Source organism: Staurois parvus, unplaced genomic scaffold (genome assembly GCF_062004578.1).
Source record: "Staurois parvus isolate SC_StPar_1 unplaced genomic scaffold, SC_StPar_1.0 ptg002232l, whole genome shotgun sequence".
NCBI classification, from domain to species: domain Eukaryota; kingdom Metazoa; phylum Chordata; class Amphibia; order Anura; family Ranidae; genus Staurois; species Staurois parvus.
Window position 1 is genome coordinate 35,614 of NW_028320028.1, and position 25,430 is coordinate 61,043.

The following is a 25,430-nucleotide window of genomic DNA, read 5'->3' on the forward strand; positions in this document are numbered from 1 at the left end:
GCAGGGAGGAAAAAGTATGTGAACCTTTGGACTTAATAATTGGTTGACCCTCCTTTGGCAACAATAACCTCAACCAAACGTTTCCTGTAGTTGCAGATCAGACCTGCACAACGATCTGGAGTAATTTTGGACCACTCCTCTTCACAAAACTGTTTCAGTGTAGCAATATTCTTGGGATGTCTGGTGTGAATCGCTCTCTTAAGTTCATGCCACAGCATTTCAATCGGGTTGAGGTCAGGACTCTGACTGGGCCACTCCAGAAGGCGTATTCTGTGCTGTTGCAGCCATTGTTTTGTTGAATTACTTGTATGCTTTGGGTCATTGTCCTGTTGCATCACCCATCCTCTGCGGAGCTTCAGTTGGCGGACAGATGGTCGTACGTTTTCCTGCAAAATGTCTTGATAAACTCTGGAATTCATTTTCTCATCAATGACAACAATCCGTCCAGGTCCTGAGGCAGCAAAGCAGCCCCAATCCATGATGCTCCCTCCGCCATGTTTTACAGTGGGGATGAGGTTTTGATGTTGGTGTGCTGGGCCTTTTTTTCTCCACACATAGTGTTGTGTGTTCTTCTCAAACAACTCAATCTTGGTTTCATCTGTCCACAGTATATTTTGCCAGTAGTGCTGTGGAACATCCAGGTGCTCTTTTGCAAACTTCAAATGTGCTGCAATATTCTTTTTGGACAGCAATGGCTTCCTCCGTGGTGTCCTCCCATGTACTCCATTCTTGTTTAATGTTTTCCTTATTGTAGATGTGTCAACAAAAATGTTAGCATGTGCCAGAGATTTCTGTAGGTCTTTAGCTGACACTCTGGGATTCTTCTTTACCTCATGCAGCATTCTGCGCTGTGCTCTTGCAGTCATTTTTACAGGACGACCACGCCTAGGGAGAGTAGCAACAGTGCTAAACTTTCTCCATTTGTAGACAGTCTGTCTTACCGTGGACACATGAACATCAAGGCTTTTAGAGATCCTTTTGTAACCCTTTCCAGCTTCATGCAAGTCAACAATTCTTGATCGTAGGTCTTCTGAGAGCTCTTTTCTGCGAGGCATGGTTCACATCAGACAGTGCTTCTTGAAACAAGTAAACCCAAAACAGGTGTGTGTTTTGTAAGGGCAGGACAGCTGTCAGCAACACATCCAATATCATCACACTGATTGGAGTCAAGGTTGGCTCCCTCCTGGCTCCAAATAGCTCTCGGAGAAGTCATTAAACTAGGGCCTCACATACTTTTTCTCCCTGCACTGTGAATGTTTACATGTTATGTGCAATTAAACCATGGCAACATCTAATGTTTGTGTAGTATTATGTTCAACAGACTGTGTTTTTCTATTGTTGTGACTTAGATGACGTTCAGAGCACATTTTATGCCCAATTCATGCAAAACTTCAAGTAATCCCAAGGGGTTCACATACTTTTTCTTGCAACTGTATATATATATATATATATATATATATATTGGGCTTAGCTCAGGTGGGGGATCTCCTTCCCTGGGACAAAGGTAGACCGCACAGCAGGCTTTCATCAAAATCTGACTGGTTGTCAGTTTTATTGAAAAGGTTTGCAAGAAATATCAAAATAAACAAAACATCAAAATAAACCCTTGCCATCCAGGCACTAACTAAACAGAAGATGATTCCTCTCTCAGAGGTGAAGGGCTTCTCCCTGTCACCAAAACAAAATAACAGCAAACCTTTTCTTGTAGGTATAGTCCATACACACAGCTCCCTCAGAATACCTCTCTGAGTCCCAGGCCAGGAGCGACTCCTTGCTCCAGCCCTGCCCTTTTTGTATCACCTGTTGGTGGTCATTAGTGGAGTTCAAACTCAGGTTCGGAACCACCTCTGCCATTGTGGCCCCGAAAACCCGGAGTGGACTCCACCTTACACCTCACAGTATGACCTCATGCGAGGTGACACATACCTTCCATCCATCACTTTGCCGTTCATACTGTCACAATATATATATACTGCATGTTGAAATACATTTTTATTACAAAATATATGAAAAGTATATTTAAAAATACATTTCAAATATACTGTATGTCTTTAAAAATACAAATCTACATTTTTAGAATGCATTTACAAATATATGTAAAAATATATGTTATTATTATTATACAGGATTTATGGCGCCAATAGTTTGCTCAGCACTTTACAATATAACGGGAGACAATACAGCAAACGATACAATTCAATACAAGAGGGATAGGAGGGCCTGATCCTTGGAGCTTACAATCTAAGAGTTAAAATGTCTTTTTTATATGTTAAAAAAAATCTGAAGAATATAATTTAAAAAAATATATTTTTAAAGTTATAATTTAAATATATTCATCAGATTTTTTTAACATATAAAAAAAGTAATTTTAACATATAGGCCTGCAGAGCCTCTTACCTCCTGAGGACAATTTGACCTTCCAGCTATTACACCCTTGCTGCTGCACAGCCTTTCTTTCTGACTATCAAGACTCTAGCTCCCCCTAGCTAAACTAGGAGGGTGCTACAAAAATAAAGTAAATTGTCCCCAGTGTACCTTTTAGAGATCATGTACACTGCAGCTGATAAACTGACATTCAGGAGCTTTTCTGCATTTTTTTTTAGCAGCCCCTGAACTCTCCCTAATGTTTCCCTATGTGTCCGTGTACACATCGTCGTTTACAGGCAGTTGAGTTTACAGTCTTTTTTTGAACGCACCAAAATTGCATTCAGGAGTAGATTTTATCAGCATTTCAAACGCCAAACACTTGTAAACGTGGCTAACAGCGTTTAGAAGCATTTTGTAACTGTTCCATATCCAAATGCTGTCCAGAGCCTTTTTTCATTATCAAAAATGCAAGCAACGCATTTTCCATGTATTCCATGTATGGACCCGGTACACCAGTGCAGTCAGTTCCAGGTTTCACATGAAGGAAAAAATGGTAGAACGCACCGCATTATGCTCATGATGGGATCCATAGTGAATACAACCAGAAATAACAGGTCATCTCCACACATACTGCTCTCTCTGCTTCTGCTCTTTCTATTTCTCTCAAAATGTCTGAAATTGTTAATTCTTTACTGTTTTTCAGTGCATTCTGGGCATTTGGGAAGGTCTCCTGAGGTTATCTTTAAAAAACACTTCTAAACGCAAACGCGCATAAGCACAGTATGAAAATGCGGCTAAACAGACTTTTTTTATACTACGTTTCCCAGCAGTCAGTTTCCATCATTCAGAAGTGTCCCGTGTACATGGAGCCTTAGAAGCAAGAAGCAACCCTTTGGGTCCTGAAGCAAGGTCATTTGTGCTCTTTGGGAGTGGAAATTTTGAAATGTTTTACGTCTCTTCACACGGGAGTTTAATCCTTGGACATTGTGGAAAAAAACAAATAGTAAGGGAGTTTTACCACTACTCATAATCAAGGTCAGAAAGTTCCAGCCCACCTCTGACCTCCACAGTGTAGTTTATTGTGTCTAACCGGTTGTAGATACAAACGTGAACAAAGGTGCAGGAAAAAACAAGAACGTTGGGTCAAGTGGGAAGGCATACAACCCATACTTGGCCTTTCTCAGCCACAATAACTATCAACATAGTCAAAAAATATATTTCAGTGGCGCATGCATCAATTATCTATATAACATTCCCAAAACAATGTCTAATTATAAATAATATTGATATTGATAATTTCAGTAATCTATATATTACATAGAAAAGTCCAAATACTTCAGTCCATCCAGTGATCAAATCATGAATGATTCATGAAGATAAATCATTCAGTTCATCCAATAATCACCACGTGAATACTTGTGCAAAAAAATTTATATAAATCTGTGTGGCGCTCCCCTCTCAGGTGTGCACTCACCAAACACTGTTGCCTCTCACTCTCATGGTTGGCACACTGAACTTTGGTAAATATCCTCCAAAGACCAGATGAAGTAATTCTCCCTTCAACCTGTAGTACTGGACTCCTAGGGTAACCGTTCCCGATCTCCAAGGCCAATAAATCTTCTTTCCAATACTCCAAAGGTTTTAGAAGTTGGAAGCTTGTGTCATTTGCCGCCAGATCAAGACCCTTCACCAAACCAACCAAAGATTTACCATCCTTCAGATGTCAGTAACACAGCTCCACTTCAAACACAACTTCCTCATATTTCCTGATTTAGCTTTGATCACAGTATATCAGCCATGTCCTATTGCTCATTGTCAACCAACTGAGGGTGGGTAGTCCACGGACAATCAGAGTGCACTCATAAAGATAACTAAACTACAGTGGCATAAATAAAGACCAGAACCAGTACAAAACAATAGCAGGAATCAGCCATTGTTCTCAAGGGAAGCCATAAACAGAACGAAGAGGGGAGCCTTTACAAAAAAGGTAAGGCAAAACGAGTCCCACGGGTTCCATCAACATAATTAAGGTAAAGTACAGATAGTTCCAAGATCATGGGTGAAGAGAATCTCTGATCCATTGAGATCATGGGTGAGGATAATCTCTGATCCATTGAGATCACGGGTGAGGATAATCTCTGATCCATTGAGATCACGGGTGAGGATAATCTCTGATCCATTGAGATCACGGGTGAGGAGAATCTCTGGTCCATTGAGATCACGGGTGAGGAGAATCTCTGTTCCATTGAGATCACGGGTGAGAAGAATCTCTGGTCCATTGAGATCACGGGTGAGGAGAATCTCTGATCCATTGAGATCATGGGTGAGGATAATCTCTGATCCATTGAGATCACGGGTGAGGAGAATCTCTGATCCAATGAGATCACAGGTGAGGAGAATCTCTGGTCCATTGAGATCATGAGTGAGGAGAATCTCTGATCCATTGAGATCATGAGTGAGGAGAATCTCTGGTCCATTGAGATCACGGGTGAGGAGAATCTCTGGTCCATTGAGATCACGGGTGAGGAGAATCTCTGGTCCATTGAGATCACGGGTGAGGAGAATCTCTGATCCATTGAGATCATGAGTGAGGAGAATCTCTGGTCCATTGAGATCACGGGTGAGGAGAACCTCTGGTCCATTGAGATCACGGGTGAGGAGAATCTCTGGTCCATTGAGATCACGGGTGAGGAGAATATCTGGCCCATTGAGATCACGAGTGAGGAGAATCTCTGGTCCTTTGAGATTTAGTTATCTGCCATACTGGAGAAAATGAACGAGGAGGAGAGGATCCACACCCTGGTGGTGAGGTGTTGGGTTCATGAGAAATGATGGCCAGTTGTAACAGTGATTGCCCTCCCTCCTCAAAAGAGGAGAATGAGTAGGTCTTGTGATTGAGGACAAAAGTAAGACGCACAGAGAAGGCCCACCGATATTTGATTTCTTTGTAGGAAAGTGCTTGTGGTAGGGGTTTAAGGGCCCTGTGCTTTTGGATGGGGTATGGTGAAATGTCTGCAAAAATCTGTACAGGGTGATCTTGTATGGACAAATGCAAGGCTTCTCTAGATGTTTTCGCCACATAGAAATGAGGTTTTATGAATATTTCCCTAGGCAGCCATGACATATGACCCCTGTCCAATTCCAAAATGTCTTCAGAAATGTCTGGCATAATTTCCTAAAGAATAAAAAGACTGCGGACATCTTTTATAGATTCAGGGAGTCCTCTGATCCTAAACTTGTAGCTTCTCAAGCAGTTCTCCAGATCATGAATTTTCGCTAGGACCATCTCCAACTGCTGCTTGTAACTCCTGCACCCCCCGTGTGTTTTGGTTGGTTCTATAGACTGTCATGTCTAATTTATTCTCAATAGCTTCAACATGGGTATACAAGTCTTTCAAGTCCACTTTAATATCAATAGTGATTACTGAAGCTCTTTTGGAGAGACCTTTGTCTAGGAGATCTGAAAATTCCCCTCCTTTGGGTTCTTCCTTATCCTCTGCAAAGTGCCAAATATATATATTCAATACAGTGGCTAAATGGTTAGCACTTCCACCTGGCAGTACTCGGGTCGTTGGTTCAAATCCCAACCATGGCACCACCTGCCTTGAGTTTGCATGTTCTCCCTGTGCTTGGGTGGGTTTCCTCTGGGTACTCCGGTTTCCTCCCACACTCCAAAGACATGCTGGTAGGTTAATTGGCTCCTGTCTGAATTGTCCCTAGTATGTGTATGTATGAATGTGAGTTAGGGACCTTAGATTGTATGCCCCTTGAGGGTTAGGGACTGATGTGAATGTACAATATATATGTAAAGTGCTGTGTACATTGATGGCGCTATATAAGTACCTGAAATAAATAACATATTTTTAAATATATTGAATATGGGCACAATTGTAGTATTTCAAATATATGTCAATATATTAGGGAAGATTTTTTTTTAAATATATTTTTCTTCCATGTGGGTATGCTGGACTGAGCACTTTTTCACTTTTTATATGGCTGGTATCACTTTTCATATGGCAGATGGCACTTATTTATTATAAAGTTGTGGTTTGTTAGCCTTTTTGTATGGAGAGGAGTTCACAAGCGTATATGGCATCGCTATAAATGTAGATATGCGCACCGAGTGTACGTTTAGATTGTTATAAAGTTATTATTCGCCTTTTTTTGGGAGCAGCACTCTTTTTGGTTTTTTTTTCACTAAGTACAGATAATCTTGTGAAAAGCCCCCTATAGTCAAAGTTTAACTGAACAAGCTGAAGTTAGAAGCAGATTGGCTACCATGCAGAGCTGCACCACATTTTGTAATATCCAGTTTTAGTAAACATAGTGTTGCACAACCTCCCGTCTGAATAGAAAAGTTTAATTTAAAAAAAAAAAAAAAAGAATGACACACACTGTTTAGCTGCATTCCAGTGGATTTCATTTACCAAGAAAGAGAAACAAACAAGACAGTAAATGACTGCATATTTTCTCATATTTCTCATATTTAGCAGTACATATTCACAGAAAAAAACACAAGAAATGTTTCTAAAATAATAATTAATATACAAGCAAGATCCTATTACGGGAACCACAAATTAACATATGTAAGCCTAACCACTACATTAAAAAGCAAATCTAAACTTTTTTCAAATGTAGAACCAGAAAAAGTAACTAGACTGGAGAAGAAATTATCGCCAGCAGCTCCCAATGCAGACTCTATAGGCACATTCCCACATTATTATTATCATTATACAGGAGTTATATGGCGCCAACAGTTTGCTCAGCGCCTTACAATATAACATGGAAGAAAAATATATTTGAAATATATTTAAAAAATATTCTTCCAAAATACATTGACATATATTTGAAAGGCTACAATTTTGGCCATATTCAATATATTTCAAAATATATATATATACTGTATATTGAAATGTGTTTTTATTACAAAATATATGAAAAGTATTTAAAAAAATACATTTCAAACATACTGTATGTCTTTAAAAATACAAATCTACATTTCTGGAATGCATTTACAAATATATGTAAAAATATATGTTAAAATTACTTTTTTATATGTTAAACAAATCTGAAGAATATACTTAAAAATATATATATAATCTCACAATACCTCATGGGACTTGTAGTTTGGCAAGAGCTGGAGGGCTGCCAGTTTGACACCCATGCTCTAGACCACGGATGTCAAACTGGTGGCCCTCCAGCTGCTGCCAAACTACAAGTCCCATGAGGCATTGCAAGATTGACAATTATAAGCATTACTCCCAAAAGCAGAGGTATGATGGGACTTGTAGTTTGGCAACAGCTGGAGGGCCACCAGTTTGACATCCGTGTACTAGAGCATGGGTGTCAAACTGGTCGGCCCTCCAGCTGTTGCCAAACTACAATTCCCATGAGGCATTGCAAGATTGACAATTATAAGCATGACTCCCAAAGACAGAGGCATGATGGGACTTGTAGTTTGGCAACAGCTGGAAGGCCACCAGTTTGACACCCATGCTCTAGACAAAAAGTGCAATTAACCCACAAAGTGCCGGTGTGGGGGGGATTAGATTGAAGGAAGGGGGGTTTGAAGTCAAGGGGTGGGTGCAGTAAGGTGCCAGTGTATGGGTATATTTTACACCAGCCTGGAGGGAAACATTCCAAGCTGTTTTATGTTACATATCCTTTGATACATTCATAGGTTAACATGTAAACATTTTAGAAACTAAGGAGGGCAAATGAGGTTTTTAATCCTAAATCAAATTAAATTAAAAAAACTAAATACATTCCAATTCCATCAAACCAAAAGGTGTGCAGAGTTCAGTTTGCTTCCCCCAAAAAGCAGACACAGCCTGAGCAGAAAAGCCTGTCCCCTGCCAGCCTTCCGCAGACAAGGACCCTTGCTCTGTGTGTGGAATCAGTGGTCCTTCTGCACAGGTCTGTCATACCCTCTGTCAGGGAGCGACTTAGAGCTTTCAGTTCAGCAAAGCAAATCCCTTACAATATCATCCAAATGATAACTTCACTTTCTTATTTATTGAAATACCTCCACCCCCGGCCCTGCTGTGTGTTTGCGCATGTGTGTGTGTGAATACATAGTCTAGTATTTTTTTTGTTGTTGTTATTTTACCACAACCTCTGGAAATACTGAACTAGATCTTGAAAAATGAAATATTTTTTCCATTAGTATTGGTTGTTTTAGTCCTGGGAATTAAAATGTAATAGCAGGCCAACCTGTAGAAGAAGATGAATACATTGACAGGTGGTGCCTGCTATCTTCACTACGGCTGCAAAAGTATCTTCAGTCTGGTCACACTCTCAGTATTGGGGTTCCATCTCACCAACCATGTCTTGTAGCAATGTAGGGGTCCACAGGTAGAACCACAGTGCTTGGCAGGGGACAAGGCTTCCGACTCTCCCAGACGGGTTTCAGATGTTGAGGACAAAGATAGGAGGCACCTATTAGTATTAGATTGGCCATACACCAGTAGAGTACCATATGAAAACCTTTATTTTCGGGAAGGTTTGATATTCTAACAAGGGAAAGTCTGAATACAGAGGATGGCAACTTTTTCTCAATTTTGTCTTGAATTATCGAAATTCTAATTGTGAATGTGGTTTCTTTTCAGGAAAAATCACACCTATTGAACTAAAACCTGTTTAATACGTAAGGGATTCCATTCAAATAGCAAGTCTGGATACAATTTTAAGGGCTTTCCAATGAGGCTTGTTTGCCAGATGATGGCAAGTAAAAGAGTTCTGACCAGAAAAATCTTACGAAATTCTCCTAATTTATGGAGAGCTTGGGCCCGGGTTCACATATATGCGGTGTGGTATATCCAAGGGTGAACTGACAACTCATGGGGCCCCCGGGCAATAGGAAATCATGGGGCCCCTGTGTCCTTACCCACACCCAAAAAAGCCTATGGAAGGTACCAGGGGCATCTCATGGGGCCCCCTACTGACCCCGGGCCCTCGGGCAGTGACCGAGTGCCTAAATGGTCAGTCCGCTCCTGGGTATATTGCATGTGATTCGCACAGGAACCGCACCACATTCCTGTAAAAAACCACATGCGATTTTTGTGCGGTGCGATTGGAGGCATACATTTTGGATGGCTCTGATCGAACCGCACCCACACCAAAATAGTGCAGGACCCTTTTTTTGGTTCGCACTAGAATCGGACATCATGGGTATTCACACCTATGCGATCTGATTCTGCACATCGCACCACATTTTGCAGGCCGCTTTCAGGGTGTTGTTAACTTAACATACACACCCGCAGTGGTTTGCATGAACGGGTGCAATCCTCATGCGGTGCAGAATTCGCACAGAAAACGCTGCGAATTCAGTGTGAACTCGGGCTTAATCCCCTTCTATGGCAGGTTGGCTTCCTGTTCCATTTTTAATTCCTGTGACCATTCCGAAATCATTTTGAGGGATAACCTTTCTGCAAAGGCATCATGGTGTTATGGATTTTAGTAGATAATTCTGAGAGAGGAATTGTTCTGTACAGAAAATGTGGCATGCAGGGGCTCAGTGAAGGTGGCGGTGAAGGTGTGTAAGTGTCTAATGGAGTCACTTAGATGATAGAAGGACAGACGACCAGAATCGTAATCCAGATAGATCCCAACAACCCTCACGGGAGTATGTAAAGTTAGCTCTTTATGCATATTTCTATGTGCCGCTGCAAATTTATCTGCTAAATATAGAGACCAAAACTTGTTGCTACAACAAACACCAGATTCAGTGTCTTCTTCTTTCCTCTCTATGCTTTGACCAACAACCCCGACCAGCCAATCATTCCTTCCACTCACATTCACCTCCCAGTAATGTTTCCCCGATGTGAAACTGCATGTACTTAGCACCTGAAGTGTTTCTGCGAACCTTTCTGGACCATCTGGTCTGTTCTGAGAGACATCAGTATGAGTGACCGACTTGAGATCCTGGGATATAATAAGAAAATTATTGGCTGTATTTATGTCAAGAAAGATGTCTGACGTCTCCATCACTGGGAATGTTCCCTTTAGCCCTGGTTCCATGACACTTTTAGTTAAGTGAAGAAGTCCTCTGTGTAACAACAGTGAGATAATCGCTTCATCCAGACTCCCAATGTCTTTCATATCACTGGTGAGGTCACCGCTGTTCTGTATGGAGTGGTCACTCCCTGGGTCTTTTCTAAGGACAGTTATTGGGTCTTGGATGTAACACAGGTCCTTCACCTGAGTGACCCTTCTGGACAGTTCATCCTTCTGTGTCTCCAGTTGCCGGATTAGAATAGCCCCTGACTGTGACATCTGCTCCACTTGTCTGGAAAGCTCAGTAAGGACGCCAGACTTTACATTATCAAATTTTCTTCCAATGACCCTAAACAACTCATGGAATCTCTCAGTGACAACAGCTGCTTTTCTTTTTTCTTTTGCCACATGAATTTGTAGATTCTGGATTCTTCTCTTAGTTTCTTCTCTCTCGGAGTTCAGTTTCTCAGCTATATTTCTCAAAATCTTTTTTTTCTTCTCAGATGCCTCTAATGGAAGCTCCACATGGTGTCCTCTGTGGTCTCCAGCCACCCAACAGGACATACAGATACAGGTACCATCCACCGTACAGTAATATTCCAGGATTTTTTTGTGTACAGAACATTTTCTGTTCACGGACGGAGCAGTGGGTTCAGTTAAAAGATGATCAACAGACTTGGATTTGACATGGGCCAAGAGATGTGCTTCACACATGGAGGTCTCGCATGGCACACATGTTTTAAATGCTGGTACAGAAGACTCGGTGCAGTAAGTACAGAATATATCTTGATTTTCTTGCTTGAGTTGAGTAGATTGGAAAATCTCAACAATGTTACACAGCTTCCTGCTCTTCTCCAACACAGGGCACTCTGAATACTCCTCTCTGCACTCCGGACAAGAATAAACACCAACCTCTTCCTGATTTCCCAGAGCACTCGCAATACAGAGCTGGCAGAAGATGTGCCCACATTTCAGAGATACGGGCTCCGTATATATGTTCAGGCAGATGGAACACTTCAGTTCCTCTTTGAGGTCAACAAACTCCATTCTGGGAAAGAAATTCAACTTCTGAAGAAGCTTAGTACAGAGGAAAAACAGTGAACGGCTGATCGGTCTTTTGCCCAGAGCTGAAAATGAAAGTACTTTTAGGAACGCTCAACAGGAAATGAGCTTAACTGCTTGTTTGCCTTCATATGACTACATAGAACTATTATTATTATACAGGATTTATATTGCGCCAACAGTTTGCTCAGCGCTTTACAATAAAACGGGAGACAATACAACAACAATACAGTTCAATACAAAAGGGTTAGGAGGGCCTGATCCTGAGAGCTTACAATCTAAGAGGAAGGGGCTGGTGGCACAAATGGTAGTAACTGTGGGGGATGGACTGGTAGGAGGAATAGAAGATTCTGTTATTAGCTGAAGGTAGAATAGGCTTCCCTGAAGAGATAGGTTTACAGAGATCTTTTACAGTTGCAAGAAAAGGTATGTGAACCCCTTGGGATTACGTGGAGTTTTGCATGAATTGGGCATAAAATGTGCTCTGAACATCATCTAAGTCACAACAATAGAAGAACACAGTCTGCTGAACATAATACTACACAAACATTAGATGTTGCCATGGTTTAATTGCACATAACATGTAAACATTCACAGTGCAGGGAGGAAAAAGTATGTTAGGCCCTAGCTTAATGACTTCTCCCAGAGCTAATTGAAGTCAGGAGTGAGCCAACCTTGACTCCAATCAGTGTGATGATATTGGATGTGTTGCTGACAGCTGTCCTGCCCTTAAAAAACACACACACAAAGTGGCTTCCTCCGTGGTGTCCTCCCATGTACTCCATTCTTGTTTAATGTTTTCCTTATTGTAGATGTGTCAACAAAAATGTTAGCATGTGCCAGAGATTTCTGTAGGTCTTTAGCTGACACTCTGGGATTCTTCTTTACCTCATGCAGCATTCTGCGCTGTGCTCTTGCAGTCATTTTTACAGGACGACCACGCCTAGGGAGAGTAGCAACAGTGCTAAACTTTCTCCATTTGTAGACAGTCTGTCTTACCGTGGACACATGAACATCAAGGCTTTTGGAGATACTTTTGTAACCCTTTCCAGCTTCATGCAAGTCAACAATTCTTGATCGTAGGTCTTCTGAGAGCTCTTTTCTGCGAGGCATGGTTCACATCAGACAGTGCTTCCTGAAACCAGTGGAGGGATTGGCAGAGAGGGATGGAGGACACTGAGTAGAAGCCAGTGGAGGGATTGGCAGAGAGAGATGGAGGACACTGAATGGGGGCCAGCGGAGGGTTTGTCAGAGAGGGACGGAGGACACTGAATGGGAGCCAGTAAAGGGATTGGCAGAGAGGGGTGGAGGACACTGAATGGAGGCCAGTGGAGGGATTGGTAGAGAGGGATGGAGGCCAGTGGAAAGATTGGCAGAGAGGGATGGAAAACACTGAATGGAGGCCAGTGGAGGGATTGGCAGAGAGGGATGGAGGACACTGAATGGAGGCCAGTGAAGGGATTGGCAGAGAGGGATGGAGGATGTGATGGTACGCGGCATCCGACCCCAGCCCCTCTCACAAACTGGTGACCGTTCTCACACCGCGCTGTCACTTGCGTAACAATGCCACTCTCAGCTGCGCCCTGCACAAAGATTTTCCAGCTCGCGGGACCACAATCTATGTGCCAGCAGCCTGAGAGCGATTGTTACTGGATCAGGTTAATAACACAATTAACCCTTCACACTGCCACCACCACCTTTTTACAGAGAAGGAGGAAACTCACAAATCTTAGCAGTAACACTATGATATTAATATAAGCACTGCACATACACACTGCCACCACAGACAGATGTATTCAGAGGATTATTACTTACAGTAGCACTCTGTCAAGGTCCTACCTTTTCCCAGAGGTTATGTTACTCCATGTGCTGGCATCCATCTTGGATTTCTGCTAAGCATGGTGGGAATCTTTTATGCCTTCAGGTCTCTGAGGTCCATCCCCCAGAGGGGTGTGGCTGAGTACATATAAGCCTGTGATCTGCACATGCTCTTTGCACTTGTGCCTTTGTGTTGCTACAGCTCTGTGTATACTCTCGTGACTCTTCTGGTATCTGACTCGGCTTGTGACTAAGACCATTCTCTGTGTTTTCCTTCGATCTGACCTTCCGTTGCTGAACCCGGCCCGTGGCCTGTGATTCTCTGTCTACTGTTCTGTACCGTTTTGTCCCGTTGTTGACCCGGCCTGCCTGACTACGCTATTGTCATTCTTACCAGCTACACGCCATTGGCGGAGGCCATTACCGCAGCCAGGGTGTCTCGGGGGCCGCGACCTGGTTCCTGGCTGCGTCAAGTCCATCCCCACCATCAGGGGCCCTGGTGAAGGGCAGCCTGGGACTTAGACTCTGCGCCCTGAGGGACTTCGGTCTCTTGGTGGTGGTTGTCGTCAGCCAGTGCGTTACCCTGCCACTAGGCCTACCTGTCCATTCCACAGCCCTGCCCTGACACACTCTTCCAGAGACAGGGATTCTTTAGTTTGCATTAAAAGCTTTACAGACAGTTCAACACTTTTCAGAAAATAAGATTTATTACTAAAAAGGGCAAAATGGTGCAATTAAAATATTTACAGAAAAAGATGTAGCAAAGATATAAAGAGAGAAATAGAACAACAGAGAAATAAAAGAGAGAAGTTCAGAAGGCAGAATAATTGCAAAAGTCCTTGGTTTGAGCAGAGTCCAATCGTCCGAGCAAAGGCTGATTGAGGTGTGTTATAGGAATCTGGAGAAAGGTAGGGACATTTTCTTATTTATACATGCAGTACAGTAATGCAGGCCATACATGGGTCGAATTCTGAACGATTTTTCATCCAAAAATCGAAAACGTCGTTCGCTCGGTAATTCGATAGTGCCATCAATGATTTCAAAAATCGGCTGACCAAGTCATAAAGTTCATCCCATATAACAGGCAAAACTTCTGTTACTTCCAGGTCACGGCTCATGCGCATATTCTTTTTGGAAAAATGATTGTACGATTTGACCATCATTGAGTCGCAAATCGGTAGTTTTTCACAAATTTTCCAACATGCCCGATCACCGAAAAGGGGAGGAACCCTGAAATCAGCCGGTGCCATTGACCCACTAACAGAGTGAAAATCAGCCGATTATTCTTAGGTCCGAATTTCGGACAAAAAAATCGGTCGAATTATGACCCATGTATGGCCGGCATAACAGAGGGATGATATAATGTAATAAAAGAACATGCCTGGAGAAATATTTGGTTTAAACTTACTTTATTTGCTTAAATTTGTAAATATAAGTCATTTAAATGCCAAAATATTACATGAATGAAAACAAGTTACACAAACTGCGATGTATTCAGTTTTGATTGCGTTGATCACATTTATTCTCAGAATGTTTCTTTCCTGGCCCCGGCACTAAGTATATATTCTGGAAGACCCAATTCAACAATCTTAATAATGTACAAATACTAGACAAAGATTTGGGTCATTACCTGGATTGTAATCGGTAAAATCTTTTTTTCCAGTGTTTCTATATTGATATGTATGGAATAAAGAAGAATTGTTTGTACGCCATGAAGATTGTTGAACAAATTCACTTATTGGCTCTTCCAGAATATATGTTTGGTGTCGGGACAAGGAAAGAAACATTGTGATATTGAATGTAGGATAGTCCGCCTATAGTGGGCTCTGGGTGACACCCCGTGTTATATTTGTACAGACAAATGTTTGGAACCACCAAAGCCCTGAAAATCGATAGGTTATGGCCAAGTTTGTTTGCATGTAGTATGAATCATTTTATATTACTAGTGGAAAGCCTTGGTACATTTCTAACCAATAGGAAGGTTCAGGAGTTAGTATAGTTGGGAATAAGCTCAGGGTTTGCAGGAAAAAGTCAAATATCATTTATACTTAACATATACTTATGTATTTTTTTTTATCATTTTCTTGACTTGACTTATCCACTCTTGTGAGGTTCACTTTAAGATTACTTGCTAATCCCTCCACTGGCCTCCACTCAGTGTCCTTCATCCCTCTCTGCCAATCCCTCCACTGACCTCCACTTAGTGTCCTCCATCCCTCTCTGCCAATCCTTCCACTGGCCTCCACTCAGTGTCCTCCATCCCTCTCTGCCAATCCTTTCACTGACCTCCACTCAGTATCCTCCATCCCTCGCTGCCAATCCCTCCACTGGTCTCCACTCAGTGTCCTCCATCCCTCGCTGCCAATCCCTCCACTGGCCTCCACTCAGTGTCCTTCATCCCTCTCTGCCAATCCCTCCACTGACCTCCACTTAGTGTCCTCCATCCCTCTCTGCCAATCCTTCCACTGGCCTCCACTGAGTGTCCTCCATCCCTCTCTGCCAATCCTTTCACTGACCTCCGCTCAGTATCCTCCATCCCTCGCTGCCAATCCCTCCACTGGTCTCCACTCAGTGTCCTCCATCCCTCTCTGTCAATCCCTCCACTGGCCTCCGCTCAGTGTCCTACATCTCTCTTTGCCAATCCTTCCACTGGCCTCCACTCAGTGTCCTCCATCCCTCTCTGCCAATCCTTCAACTGGCCTCCACTCAGTCTCCTCCATCCCTCTCTGCCAATCCTTCCACTGGCCTCCACTCAGTGTCCTTCATCCCTTTCTGCCAATCCCTCCACTGGCCTCCACTCAGTTTCCTTCATCCCTCTCTGCCAATCCTTCCACTGGCCTTCACTCAGTGCCCTCCACCCCTCTCTGCCAATACCTCCACTGGCTTTCACTCAGTGTCCTCCATCTCTCTCTGCCAATCCTTCCACTGGCCTCCACTCAGTGTCCTTCATCCCTCTCTGCCAATCCTTCCACTGGCCTCCACTCAGTGTCCTCCATCCCTATTTGCTAATCCCTCCACTGGCCTCCACTGAGTGTCCTCCATCCCTCTCTGCAAATCCCTCCCTGGGCTTCCCATTGCCCAACAGATAAAATTCAAAACATTAACAATTACATATAAAGCCATTTATAACTCTTCCCCAAATTACATCACCAATCTTGTCTCCAAATATCACCCAAACTGTCCACTTTGCTCCTCCCACGACCTCCTGCTCTCTAGCTCCCTTGTCCTCTCCTCCTCCCATGCTCGTCTCCAGGACTTCTCCAGAGCTTCCCCCATCCTCTGCAACTCTCTACCCCAATTTATCCAACTATCGCCTACTCTGCTCACTTTTAGGCGATCCCTGAAAACCTATCTCTTCAGGGAAGCCTATCCTGCCCTCAGCTAACAATGGAATCTTCTATTCCTCCTACCAGTCCATCCCCCACAGTTATTACCTTTTGTACCACTAGCCCCTCCCTCTTAGATTGTAAGCTCCCAGGATCAGGGCCCTCCTATCCCTCTTGTATTGAACTGTATCATTCCTGTATTGTCTCCCTTTATATTGTAAAGCGCTGAGCAAACTGTTGGCGCTATATAAATCCTGTATAATAATAATAATAACTTGCAAAGATCAATATTTTTAACATTGATTAAACAATTCTGTTTTGGGTTAAAAGGAAACAACTAAAGTCATTTAGCAAGTTTAGCAGAAAATCTTACTATAATCTATGGCTAACAATGGCACTAAAAACTACATTTACAAGATTATATCACTAAGCAATAATAAAAAAATATACTATATATCTATTTTTTTGCTTGTTTTTTTTTTTACTTTTTTGTTATTATGTCTCTGCATGCATGTTTTTTTTCCCAGACATGCATCTAAATTGTATGTTGGGGCAACATAAAAAAAATGCAGTACATCTCTGCAGTACATGCACATTTCCCCATGTTTTATCCCTTTAACCACTTCAATACCGGGCACTTTCACCCCCTTCCTGCCCAGGCCAATTTTCACATTTCAGCGCTGTCGCATTTTGAATGATAATTGTGCGATCATGCAACACTGTACCCATATGAAATTTTTATCACTTTTTCACACATAGAGATTTCTTTTGGTGGTATTTTATTACCACTGGGTTTTTTATTCTTTGCGCTGTAAATTAAAACAGACTGAAAATGTTAAAAAAAAAACTTGTTTCTCTTCATTTTGCAAATAAATAATATTTTATCAAAAATGTTGACAAAAATGGCCAAATTAGTGTATATTATTGAGTCAGTAGGAAAGTTACAGAGTTCACAAACTATGGTATATAGCTGAAAATCGATCAATCCTGAAGTACTGACGGCCAATCTAATTTCTTAAGGCCCAAAAATACCGGGACAGTACAAATATCCCCCAAATGACCCTTTGTGGAAAGTAGACAGTCTGAGGTATTTAATAAGAGGCATGGCGAGTTTTTTGAAGTTGTAATTTTTTGTTATAATTTTATGGAAAATGTGGAAGAAAGTAAAAAACAATTCACAATGCTGTCACAAATGCAGTACAGAATCATCATATAACTGGTGTGTCGGTGATCAGCGATGCTGACAGGTGACAGTATTTAAAAGAAAAAAATTTTAAAATTTAAAAAAAAATTGTATTACTTTTTTTTAATGATTTTTTTACTCCTGTGACCAGAGCAATATAATATTACCCTAGTAACATTGTACGACTCTGGGCAATGGATCAGGATTTTTCTTTTTTTACACATTATGATTGCTTATGCCAGTGAATTTCCATGGTATAAAAAACTATTGTTACCGAATGAAACTGATTCATTCAATAGTTATTGTGATTAGCTGTGATTGACCAATCACAGCTAGCAGCACAATGGTAAGCAATGATTGGCATGAAAGGAAGCCATTCATTATTTACAGCTGTCATGTGATCTGCTGTGATTGGTCACAGCAATCACATGGTACCGGCAGCAGGCCAAGACAGTGATCTGTCATTGGCCGTGTCTGGTGGACACAGCTGGTGACAGATCACGCCGGAGCACAGCCCGTGGGGTGCACAGTCCCTGTGGTGCAAGCGAAGTGTGATCCTGGGAGGATGTCATATGACAATAGGCTGGGCGGGATGGTGCTACAGTCCCTGCAAGTGGAGAAAAATACCTCTTGATCTGCCAGAAGGGCACTCAGCTCCTAAGTTTCTCTTTTGAGCTGACAACACGTGCCATTTATAGAGATCAGGTAGTGTCAGCCCAGCCAATTTGCTAAACCTCTCAATCGCTCCCACCTCTACAGCATAGACACTGATTACTCTGTAGTCTGAGCATAGAACTAGGAGGCAGGGGCGAACTGACCATTTGGAAACTCGGGTACTGCCCGAGGGCCCGGGGTCAGTAGGGGGCCCCATGAGATGCCCCTGGAACCTTTTCATAGGCTTTTTGAGTTTGGCCAAGGACAGAGGGGCCCCATGATCCCCTATTGCCCAGGGGCCCCATGATCCCCTATTGCCTGGGGGCCCCATGAATTGTCAGTCCGCCCCTGCTAGGAGGACTAATTAGACTCCCTGAAATGACACAAGGAACGTGCACAACTCTGAATTTCAATTATCAGCAACAGGTGTTTTTTGCAATTATCATACAAATATAACAAAATCTCCTAACAGTACATTTAACAGTCCCAAAGGTAGCAAGTAAGAGAAACGTATTGTTAGGTGTGACACCGACTTCAAAGAATCAAAAATATCAAATCAACTATTTAAAGCACTTTGCTAAATCTAATCACCAGAGTATAGAAATTCCCGTGCCAAAATCATTCATTTTATGGCCATTTTACAACAAATTCCCGTTTCTTGTGACACATGTTGGGGTTGTTTCATAAAACCCAACAAGGTGCAATTAGTGGCAAAGTGCAGCTACTGATAACAACCAGATAAGTGAGTTCTGATTGGCTCCTGTGATTCACTGCACCGTACACATCATCACTGCGGTCTGCACTATTAAATATGATGACAGGTGTTGGGCCAAACATTAAATCAGGTCATATTTTTAAGATTGTATATACAGGCGTACCTCGGTTTATGAATTCAATGCGTTCTGCGGGACTTTTCGTATTGTGAAAAATTTGTAAACCGAAACACGTTTTCCCATAGGAATGCATTGAAAACCAATTAATCCGTTCCGCAGGTCAGAAAAAAGTCAAAAAAAGTCTATCTGTTCAAAACTCTTTATAATGTGCACTTTAAAGGCATAAATACTGTACAGGGACATGATAAAAAAAAATTTGTAAATGCATTGAAAACCAATTAATCTGTTCCGGAGGTCAGAAGAAAGGAAAAAAAAAGTCTATCTGTTCAAAACGCTTTATAAAGTGCACTTTAAAGATATAAATACTGTACAGGGATATGATTAAAAAAAATTTGTAAATGCACTGACAACCAATTAATCCGTTCCGAAGGTCAGAAAAAAAGTTAAAAAAAAGTCTATCTGTTCAAAACTCTTTATAAAGTGTACTTTAAAGGCATAAATACTGTACAGGGACATGACAAAAAAAATTCATAAATGCATTGAAAACCAATTAATCCGTTCGTATTGCGAAAAAAATTTGTAAACCGAGCCATTATTTTCAATGGATTTTCATTTGTAAACAGAAAATTACGTTAACCGAGACGTTCGTAAACCAAAGTACGCCTGTAATTGAAACTGATCATTTTATCTCATCAATACTTTAAAAATATAATCAAAATACATATGGTTCCTGATACTGATATTTTGCATTTTTCGATCTAATTTTTCATGATTAAAGTGACATTTAAACGGTTTTAAAAAAAATTATATTCTACCCAAGTATGTATTCCTAACTCATAAAGTCCATTCTATTGCTTTCATCCTCCTCTAAATTCTTTTCTTTTTGCTGCTGTGATCCATCTTAATGTTAGAGCGTGGCTAGGGCCATTCTCCATAGTCCCTCTGTAATCAGTCACCCTCTCTTTGTCACTCCTGAGGTGGACTGTGGACTATGAGATTTGTAGTGTCCATAGAGCTGTGTACAAGACTGCAACTAACATGCACTGCTTGTTCCACACAAGGAGGGAGAAGGAGAGGTTTGGGAGCTCACGCAGGATGTTACAAGGAGGCAGGAAAACACAGTAAGAAACAATTTCATGAAGAATGCTGCAGATTACAGGACCTTTAAGGAGTGGATTTGTCTGGATTATTTTTTAAAAAAAATAAAGATATTGTTTAGTGTCTCGTTAATGTACGTTCCTCCTGTGAATTGAACACGTGATCTGACACTGGAGAGTCCAGCACAAAGGTGATATAGTTTTACTATGTTATTCTTATGGTGGAATCTACAAACACATGGAAAGCAGCATGGAGGGGTTCAGAGAAGGTGGCGGTGAAGGTGTGGAGGTGTCTGATGGGGTCACACAGCTGGTAGAAGGACAGAAGGCCAACATCATAATTCAGATAGATCCCCACAGTCTTCAGAGAAGATTTAGAGTCTATTGTTATATCTGAGTCGTTGTGCATTGTATAAAGAGAGTCTCTCTGGGTCAGACCCCATGACTTGTCATTATAACCTATAAATGATTCCTTTCCATCTATCTTCCTCTCTATGCTGTGACCGGCCACCCCTATCAGCCATTCCTTTGCTCCACTCACATCCACCTCCCAGTAATGTCTCCCGGATGAGAAGCTCTGTGTACTTAATACCTGTCTGGAATTAAACCTCTCTGGAACATCCGGTCTATTCTCTGGTTTACTGGTGTACGCAACTGATTTCAGATCCTGTGATATAATAATGTAATTATTGGCTGTTTTTATATCCAATAAGATGACTGATTTCTCCATCACTGAGAATTGTCTCTTTGTCTTCAGATCTATCAGACTGTCTGTAAAGTGGAGAAGTCCTCTGTGGAGCATCTGTGAGATCATTCCTTCATCCAGACATTCAGCATCTCTTACATCACCACTCCTAGGAGTGATGTCATCACTGATCATTTCTTTCTTTAGCACAGTTAATGGATCTGTGATGGTACATATGGCCCCCATTTCATCAATCTTCTTGGACAGCTCATTCTTCTGTTTCTCCAGCTTCTGGATCACATCACTGACTGACTGGGAGATCTTCTTCTCCTGTCTGTAGACCTCAGTCAGGATTCTCTTCTCTACATCATCCAGATGTTTCCTGATGTCTCTAAACAGCTCTGTGACTCTCCCAGTGACATCGTCTGCTTTTCTTTTCTCTCCTGTTCTATGATTTTCCAGATTCTGGATTCTCTTCTCAGTCTCTCTTCTGACATTGTTCAGTTTCTCAGTTACATCTTTCAGTTTCTGTTTCTTCTTCTCAGAAGCCACATTCAGAAGCTCCACCTGGTGTCCTTTGTGGTCTCCAGCCACCCAGCAGGACATACAGATACAGGCACTGTCCTCCGTGCAGTAATATTTCAGGATCTCTTTGTGTGTGGAGCATTTTCTGTCTTGAAATGATGTGGTGGGTTCAGTTAAAATGTGATCTGGTGACTTGCTGTGGATTCTTAAGTGTTTATCACAGAATGAGGCCTCACATAGTAGACATGTTTTAGAAGCTGGTGCAGGAGGATCGCAGTACGTACAGAAGACCTCTGTGTCCTCCAGGTGAGCAGATCTGAAATTATCCACAATGTTACACAGCTTTCTGTTCTTCTCCAGCGGAGGGCGCTCTGTATACTGCTCTCTGCACTCCGGACAGGAATAATTGGTAGACTTCTTCTGTGTATCCAGAACAGTCACAATACAATCCCGGCAGAAGTTGTGGCCACATTTCAGTGATACGGGCTCCTTATAAAGGGTCAGGCAGATGGAGCAGCTCAGCTCCTCTCTCAGGCCAGAAGTCGCCATTCTGGGGATAAAAATGGACTTTTGCTACAACTCTGTAGAGAAGAGAAGCTGGGAGCGGCTGATCTGTCCCGTACACCGAGGTGAATGTGAAAGTATTTCTGGGAATGCTTATCATAAGTTCAGTGGTGTCATATAAAATGAGATCCTCCCTGTTCACTTAACCCATTATTTGCTGTAGTTTGATACAACAACTCTAGGAAGTTTCCTATATTAAAGGATAAGTTCACTTTTTTGGGCAGAATTTCACTTTTCATGACAAATAGAAGCATTTTCCAATGCCATTTCCGGCCAGCCATCCCGATGTGCTTTTCTCTCACTTGCCTTATCCACAAGAGATTTAAAGTGGTTGTAAAGGCTGAAGGTTTTTCACCTTTGTACATTCTATGCATGAAAGTAAAAAACCTTCTGTGTGCAGCAGCCCCCCCAATACTTACCTGAGCCCCATCACGATCCAGCAATGTGCATAACAGCCTCGGCTGTCCCGGGTCTCTGCCTCCTCATTGGCTGAGCCATTGGCTCCCGCTGCTGTTAATCACAGCCAGTCAGCCAATGAGGAGAGAAAGGGGGCAGGCCAAGCTGCGACTACGTTTATGAATGGACACACAGAGCAGAGGGTGCCCCCATAGCAAGCTGCTTGCTCTGGGGGCACCCGACAGACAGAAGGAGCCAGGAGAGCCTGCGGGGGACCTGAGAAGAGGAGGATCCAGGCTGCTCTGTGCAAAACCACTTTACACAGCAGGGAAGTATAGACATGTTTGTTATTTTACAGAAAAAAAATGAACCTTTAGAATCGCTTTCATTTTTTTGTCAATTTCAGTGAGATTTTGAACAAATTTTTATATTCCATCATTTCCTATAGATGATATCTCAGCATTCACTATCTGTACGCCACCTCCCAGAAGCCTTCACTTCCTTGTTGCATCACAGAAAAGGGTGTGATAGGGCGTGTTCACCACTCTGGACCACACCTCCCTCATTACAATACTACCTTCCACCCATTTTCTATACAATCTCCTTTAGATCTCCCATTAGCTATGTAGTACAAGGGCCAGTCTGATTTGATACAAATTCAATAGATTGGTCAGATGTGTCCTCCTATTCTATAGTTCTGGTAAATCTAAAGGAAATTGTACAGAGATTGTACAATCAGATTGCATAGTGTATGTCCATCCTAATACAAGTACATAGGAGGGAGTGGACAGAGACACTCAGTTGTTAGGCCCCGTTCACACCACCACGTAGCGAAAAATCATATTCTCGCATGCGTTTGTTTTGGGTGTTTTGGTTTCACTCGTCATGCATAGGGCAGCTCATTCACTTGGACGGGCTGCCATACACACAACAATCTCCTTAGAAAATCTCCAGAACCTTTTTTGGAGCAGAACTCCAGTATTTGGTGTGTTTTCCGCACTCAAGTGGCCTTTAACCACTTGCCCTCCAGAGGATTTACCCCCATTCATGACCAGGCCATTTTTTGCGATACAGTGCTGAGTTAATTTAACTGACAATTGTGCGGTCATGCAACGCTGCACCCAAATTAAATTGACATCTTTTATTTCCCACAAATTGAGCTTTCTCTCGGTGGTATTTGATCGCCTGTGTGTTTTTATACTGACTGTATTAATGGCACTGGGCAGGAAGGGGTTAATGTGAGGGGCGATCAAAGGGTTAGCTGTGTGCTGGGAGTTTTTTACCAGGGGATGGGGGGGTGTTCTTCACTGTATGCACACTGATTGGGATGGCTGTACTGTGCACAGCCATCCCGAGCAGTGTGGACGAGCTGACAGGGAGGAAGATGGTTTGTAAACAAAATAATCTTCCTCCTCATCAGAGATGATCGGTAATCACTGAGAGCCGGCAGGTAATTACCGGCCGGGACCCGGTAATTGACACCCATGGCCGGAAATGGCAGCATGGGTAGGGCGTGCGAGCGGCTCGCTCACGCCCACTACCTGGAAATGCAGAATGTCGTATATATACGTGATCCAGTATATCTGCTATAGGGCGGTCCTAAAGCGGTTAACATGCAATGACAACACAAATACGATGCACATTTGCAGCATGTTTCTGAAACACATGGCAAAGCACACATTTTCCCTGCAGTCTGCCATGTGTACAGAAACACAGATGTGAATGGAGCCTGATTGTGTAAACAAACCAATTTCACTTTCAGGCCCCATTCACACCGAGAATAGCGGGAGCGCAGGCTTTTTTGCTCATTTTTCCAGTGACACACATAGATTTAGAATTTTCTGAGACACATATAATAATTCTTTAGTGTCTATAGGTGATTTCGGATAATTAAAGAGCCGGTGAAATAAAAATAAAGTGTGATTTTATTTTATCACACAATGGCTTAAAATAACAATGTATACCGTATCATGAATACCAGTCCAGTGCAGGTAAAGCAAAAATATAAAAACAGAAGTTATAAAGATGTGTCAACCTTATTGTCATGGCTGTCCTGCCATGTGCTTCTTGTCTGTTCAATATAGCATGAGTCTGAGCAAGAAGAAGGAAGTGACGTGATCTTAGGTCTCTAATGCAGGCCATAGACAGGGAGAAAACCGGCCATTTTTTTTTTAGAAAAACAAAAAATCGGTCATTCAATCAGCCGACGTTACCACTATTGGTAAAAAAAAGTCGGCTGATTTTCGTCCTGTCTACGGCCGGCAAATATAAGTGATAAATATGAAGTGTCCCTGCAGAGAGCTCCACTATTATATTTGACATTTAAAAGTATAGCAACAGTTGCAACATTGTATCTATTTGTATCCATTTTGGATACAGATGTTTATATTCAGATACAAATAGATACAATGTTGCAACTGTTGCTATACTTTTAAATGTCAAATATAATAGTGAAGCCCTCTGCAGGGACACTTCACTATTCTAGTTGACATTTAAAAGTACAGATGTTCTTCTTTTTCTTTTTGTCTTCATCTTCTTCTGTTTCTTCTTTTTCTTCTTCTTCTTGCAGGTCACGGCTCATGCGCATTTTTTTAATCGGTAAAAAGATCAGCCAATTTACTCATCTTTGCCACCAAAATCGGCCGATCGGCAAATTTAGCCAATTTTTTTCCAACTTTACCGATTAAAAAAATGTGTCAGAATCAAGAAAAACGGCCGACAAATTCACCCACTAACGATCTGAAAATCGGCTGATTATTCTTTCGGACGAATTTTCGGCTGATTTTCGACCCATCTATGGCCTGCATTAGAGAATGCATCTGTTTCAGCTTGTCAGTCTGTGAATAACCATACATGCCATGCTTGTGTGTGTGTCTGTATGTGTGTGAATGGATGGATGGATGGATGTGTTGTGTCCTTAACATC

The 25,430-nt window shown here is 42.1% G+C and overlaps 2 protein-coding genes across 2 annotated transcripts; both read right to left on the bottom strand.

The window, feature by feature from the left end:
* Window positions 1–7,763: 7,763 nt before the first annotated feature.
* On the bottom strand, window positions 7,764–11,477 carry LOC149431496 (E3 ubiquitin-protein ligase TRIM21-like). The gene has a single exon (XM_089665540.1). The coding sequence runs from the start codon at window positions 11,407–11,409 to the stop codon at window positions 9,823–9,825; it is 1,587 nt and encodes a 528-aa protein (XP_089521666.1). The 5' UTR covers window positions 11,410–11,477; the 3' UTR covers window positions 7,764–9,822.
* A 3,157-nt stretch (window positions 11,478–14,634) lies between these two features.
* LOC149431497 (E3 ubiquitin/ISG15 ligase TRIM25-like) lies at window positions 14,635–22,158 on the bottom strand. Its single transcript, XM_089665533.1, has one exon. It carries the CDS (start codon window positions 22,092–22,094, stop codon window positions 20,541–20,543), a length of 1,554 nt encoding a protein of 517 aa, XP_089521659.1. The 5' UTR covers window positions 22,095–22,158; the 3' UTR covers window positions 14,635–20,540.
* Window positions 22,159–25,430: the final 3,272 nt, after the last annotated feature.